At 33.0% G+C, this 6,201-nt stretch overlaps 1 protein-coding gene across 1 annotated transcript; it reads right to left on the bottom strand.

Annotated features, from left to right (window-relative positions):
* On the bottom strand, positions 1-1,791 carry LOC11441519 (ankyrin repeat-containing protein BDA1). Its single transcript, XM_039828631.1, has one exon. The coding sequence runs from the start codon at positions 1,541-1,543 to the stop codon at positions 245-247; it is 1,299 nt and encodes a 432-aa protein (XP_039684565.1). The 5' UTR covers positions 1,544-1,791; the 3' UTR covers positions 1-244.
* Positions 1,792-6,201: the final 4,410 nt, after the last annotated feature.

Genomic DNA, 6,201 nt, shown 5'->3' with positions numbered 1-6,201 from the left:
AACCATATTTAATAGAGACATAAATTCAATAAAATACAAGATATGATTGAAATATTTAATACACTGACTCACAATTTCCTAAAATTGAACAAAAACAAATGAAAACAATCAAAATGAAAATTTAGAAATTGAAGTTGATACAGTAGTCTTTGAATTCGGCCAGCAGTAGTTGTTTGAGTTGCGGATCTAATTAGTGATCGAATTATCTATCTCTGATCCATAACCTTCATTTGTGTTTCTCCTTTTAAATCAGTTGACAACCCGTCCCAGTTATAACCAAACCAAACATCAGGGAAGCTAAAAAGAAAGTTATTTGAGTATGTTTGGGGTCGACACCTGCGGGGGATATCACAGACATGGAAATTATATAACTCATGAGAAAAAAGAACATTCCAGGGAACAAAAAAAGACCTTGACGCCGACTTGGTATCATAATAAGTATTGTTAGAAATGATACGAAAAAGGAAGCCATATTCAAAACTGAAAACGACGTGAAATCATTTATAGACAAGACAGATTTCCCAACATTTTTTAGGGTAGAAATAGTAGAATTGGAGGAAGTGATGTTCAAATTATTGTCATCAGAACTAATCTGATAAAATCCACCAGGGGGACTCAGAGTTGATTCGAACATGGTAGTTGCAATAAGAGTCGCAACTACTAACCAAGTGTTACGTTCCTCCCCTGTTATGTCAGTTCTACGAAGGTTCTGAGTGTAGAATTTATCCAAAATTGTGGTCTTTGACCTAAGCCAATGTGCACGTGTGGGAGCATCTGTGACTTCTAAGCTTGGTTTTGATCCAGCACTGAATAATATACTCTTAATCTCTGGAATGCTTGCTATGTCCAATGCTGTTTTATTCTCCAAATTCTTTTTGCGCAAATTTATTTTAGTCTTTACCAACGATAGAAGCTCCTGCACTACCAGTGGTTCACTACTTAGTGCTGCAACATGTAAAATACTGTTTCCTGCCTCATCCTTCTCGTTTAATATTCTACTCTCCAGCTCTTCAGCGCCACTCCGTTCATTTTTTTCGAGCCATCCAACAAGCACTTGAAAGGCCTCAAATTGTTCATTCTTAATAGCAATATGCAGTGGGGTCTCACACCTCACAGTCCAATCTTCAATGGATTCTGGACACAATAAGAGAAAGTGAGCTAAAAGATCAACCTCACCAATTTGGCTTGCAAAATGAAGAGGAGTTAAGCCGTCTCGTCCTCTAACTCTAACAAGGTCTTTGTTGATTTTTACAAAGCGATACACCATCTGTTTTTGGTCATTTTGCATAGCGAGATGGATGGGGCTGAATCCTTGCGGATTTAGCTTTAAGGCAAACGAAGGTTTCAACGTCATAATCTCAGTGGCAAAAGGAAGGTGACCCATAGATGCAGCGATATGTAAAGGAGTTTCAACAAATGGTATTAAATCTATACGCTCCAAAACGTATGGATCATCTTGAATTACTGTGTAGAGGAGATTTACATCACCTGCATGAGCTGCAGCATTCATTCGGTTAAAACCATATATGGCATTTGAGTTCATGTTTGAAGCTGTAACTTTCAAATTATGTGTGCAAGATTAAACAAAATAGAAGTTATTTGATTGACATGGTTTCAGTTTTCTTCACTCCTTTATAAAACAATGATGATGGCGTTCATAATTTTTTTTTTTTTTTTTTGTGTTTGACTTGGAGTCAATCTTTTCACACACCATGTCTCTATTTCTACACGTTTTGTCTTTCGGCCAAATTATTTCATTAAGAAAGCTCTGCGAAATTTCTATGGAGCTACGATATTGATACTTTTTATGATTTGCATATCTATTTCCTTCTTCATCAAAAGTCAGTCTTTGCTTTTCTTTGCTTGTCACGGTTGGAACAGCGAAGTTGGAAAGAAATTGTAAGGTTGAAAGATTAAACAGTTAAACTTTGATCTAGTGTTATGAAAAGAAAAAAAAATACGAGGGTCCCACGTAAAATAGAACACACGTATTAGGCATTTAAATAGTAATATTTAACTTTATTTGATAATGACGAAAATAATACTCCATCTGTCCCTAATAAGACCCTTTTGAGAATTTTTTTTGTCCCTTTTTATAAGACTCCTTTGTTATTTCCAACTACATTAATTATTTCTTTACATACATGCCCCTATTTATTATACATATTTTTCTTCAATCAGCAATAAATAGCATATGGAAAACATAAACTAACTCTCTCTCTTAAGGATAAAATTGTAAAAACAATAGTGATTACAAACAACTTTAATACAAATATCCACTTTCTTAATTCCTCTGATTTTAACAAAAGGGTCTTATAATTAGGGATGGAGGGAGTAGTAATTATTATTTTTTATTCATATATATCACGTCTTATAATTTTAATTTATATTGGTTGTGATAATATTGAGAATTCAATTGAATTTCATATCTTTCCTTCATTAGTTTGTTTTATCTAATTTTGTGGGTTTGTTTATTTTTGAACTTATCTAATTAGTTTGTTACTAGTTGATATATGAGTTGCTTAATTTTTAAGTTTACTTAATTCCTAAGTTACTCCAAATTAGTTGATATAATCTTTCTCTCTTGTCCCTCCAGCTTGTGTTAACGAGCTATTCTTCTCCTCATCTTCTTATTCTTTCAGGCCATTTTGAGCCATAATTGTTTCGACCAAAATTGGCTATATTATTATGGGCCCCAAAGTTTTGTTGTTGGCCGTTCCTAACAACTTCATCAGTATCATTATTCATATTTACCAAAATCTCTTATGGTTGTGCCTGGACTACTGATTCGACAGGTTGGGGCTAAGGCACAGGTTGTTGTAATTGAACCACATGTTCGACAATTTGCAATCGTCTAGGATTTTTGATTTGGGGAATTTGGTTATGGACAGGCTGAACATGAGCAAGGAAATATGATATTCTCCCCATTTGAGTGGCTAAGGCTTGATAACTTTGGTTTGTGTTTTGAATCAGAGGATTAAAAACTGTATCAATTTATTGTGTTAACATATTAACCATATCATGATTGCTCTCATCCATTTGTTGTCTTAAAGACATCGTGGAATATGAGGTTAGGATTTGCGGAGCATTTCAACCAGAAACGCTAGAAGTTAAAGATATATTTGCATTATATGGTAGGAAAGGAATGACATTATCTCCAAACATGGAGGCGTTTTGCAAGCCTTTCATTATTGATGTTGTCATATCATAAAGTTGTTCCCTTGTGGTCATGGACATTGTGAAGTTTTGCGTAGTTAAACCTATCATCCAATCTAGCAGTAATTTGGGCATGAGGAGGCACATGAATACTGGTAGACACAGGAATACTAGTAGTCACATGAATATTAGTAGTAAATGGGGGCACAAAAGCCCCCATTCATGACAGGGTCATGGCAGCAGCACTTGTCGACATAGTTGCAGGAGTAGTTACCTCCATTTCTATCGAAATTGGCACAACCATGGTTTCCCCCATGGCAGTTGACACATCAACACCAACTATAGGGGCAGATTTCATTAAGGATTGTGCTTGTGAAGTATATTGTGATGATTGTGATGATGCAGAAGTACCATTATTGGTGGGTCGAGCCATTTCTTTCAAGACTTTACCACTTCTTAAATACATGCACAAACAAATATTTTTCCATAATAAAGTTTACCAAAGATAGTTACAAATTTCAAGAAACAGTTTTCACAAGAACACTTAGAAAATATTTTAGATTTATGGAAATTTGTTCCAAAAGTTGCATAAACAGTCTCCTACTAGGCGTGCCAATTTGTTTACTAGTGTTTTTGGTAAACAATATAACTAGTTTTCAAATGTTACTTGCATGACCAAATTAGAAATCCTAGGGCATGTTGTGCAATCGTTTTTCACAAAATACATGAATGTTCATCATATTCATAGTTTACTTTAAGAACAAGATGAATAAAACTGTTTTGTGATGAAGATAACTATTTTTCGACAAGAATCAATGAAGACAATATAAGTAAAACGCTTAAAACTTTATATTCAGAAACTTAAAGAAATGTAAATTGCATTGCATTGAATTCAAAGGTGGTTTGACAAATTAAGTTGCACACATTCTGTGACTCTTTTCTCTAAACGCAGATACTTTGAGTGCTAGAATTCTATAATAATGATTTGTGACCCATTTTTCTTATGAAAAACCATATATATAAATAGATAGAATAACTGCAAAACTAAACTTCTAAGAACTACATTTCTTCGACAATAAATCGCTTGTCTTCCACATATTTGGACACTTGAAATTTGCCTCTTTCCTCTAAATGCTTGTCAATTTTCGACTTTCTGTCGAAAGCTTTCCATGCCTGTCAAACTTAGCAATTTCCAACATGGACTTAGAGAATTTTGCAGCTTTGAACATTTTTTTACCTGTCGAATATACACAAGATAATATATAATCTAACAACGACTTGCTCATATTTGGTTCAAAGATCCCAATTATGTGAAATCATTGTTTATCAACAACATTGATAAGAAAGACCTATGTGAAGTTGAAGTAATATTTTGTTTCAAGATTACTAGATCAGAAAAAAGAACTTTTTTGATGAATCTCACAAAGTTAAGAAAATTTTAAGAAAATGTAATTATTTGACTGTAAATTTGTAAGCATAACTTATGATTCAAGTTTAAAACGCTTTAAGAATACTTGAGATGGCTTTAGACAAATAGAAATATGTGAGCATCATTGGCAGTCCTAAGGTTTGCCATGGAATGTATTAGACTCAATGTTGTTCACGTCGTGAGACTCTTGTTCAAGATTTTAGTAGACCAAGTAAGAAGCATTGACTCTAGAATTACATTATGAGAAGTATCCTATTATACTTGAATGGTACATTATACAAAATAGAACATCCTTCATATGAGTATTTAGTGGTCAGTGGCTACACATTGAGCATCACTGGAGGAGTTCTTTGTTGAAACAAATGATATTTTTGACTCTGTCCACTATGAAATGTATCTGGGATGATAACACTTGAGAAAACTAGTGAAGAAGCAAGTTGATAAGATTCTTACTAATTGAGAACCCTTAGTGGATGAAACCGTTGCAAGAAGTGTTAAATCATTGTGACAATACTGCAACTATTACAAAATTGAGAATTGTTACCACAATGGTAAGAGATGACAATTAAGGCACGAACACAAAATAATTACAGAGCTCTAAAGGAACGGTTAAAGTATATATCGTGCACGTACTGATGAAGAATTACTTGATCCTTTGACGAAAGGAATAACTAAGAAAGTATTAAACACATCTAATATGTTGGGACTAATGCCTAATGACCACGAGTGATGGTAACCCGACCGACATGATTGAAGATCCCATGAAATATGTTCAGTGGGTAATAACAAGTCGCAAGTGATAGAATATGCTATGTTAAAGTTAAGAAAATATGATTCTTGTACACTCTGTTTGGTAGGACAGAAATAGGGAAGAGAGAGTATAGGAAGAGAGAAGTTGAAGAGAGATGGTGAACTTCTCCTGTTTAGTAGTGAAGAGAAATAGGGGAGAGCGACTAAAAAGCAGGGATCCCAAACAAAATTCTTTCTCCCCATAACTGACGAGAAATAGAAGGAGAGATGGGATGCTTTTTCATATTCCTATTATATCCCTCATTTCTCTTTTTATTCAATTAATTTTTTATGCCTTTACTAATACTATACTTTACTGTACTGCAATTTTTTTTCTAACGACAACTGTGCTTCGTTCATTCCTTAAAAAAAGCTTTATTTCATATGAAGTGGTTGTTTTCTAGTATAAATATAGAAAGTGTTGCTATTTCACAAGTGTACTGATGTTTATTATTTCACAATACATTTACGAAATATTACAAATTTTTTTTTACTAATACTATTATTTTTATTGATAGAAAAAATACTTAATTTATCTACCAAAAAAAATAGAAAAATACTCAAATTTATTTAAAAAAAATATATTTGTTTCATTTAAAATAAGTAGTTAAATTAATTAATTGAATTTAAACAAAATAATCAAATTAGTTTGAATGGAAATGTTATTTTAACATAGGGACATTATAGTACTTTTAAATATAAACATCACTTCTCTTTTCTCTATTTCTCTAATTTCTCTTTTATACCAAACAATCCATCAAATCTACTCTATTTTTCATCTTTTTCTCTCTTTTCAAACTCTCTCTTACCTACTTATCTCTTCACAA

Source organism: Medicago truncatula, chromosome 8, assembly GCF_003473485.1.
Source record: "Medicago truncatula cultivar Jemalong A17 chromosome 8, MtrunA17r5.0-ANR, whole genome shotgun sequence".
NCBI classification, from domain to species: domain Eukaryota; kingdom Viridiplantae; phylum Streptophyta; class Magnoliopsida; order Fabales; family Fabaceae; genus Medicago; species Medicago truncatula.
This window is presented reverse-complemented; position numbering and strand designations above follow the sequence as displayed.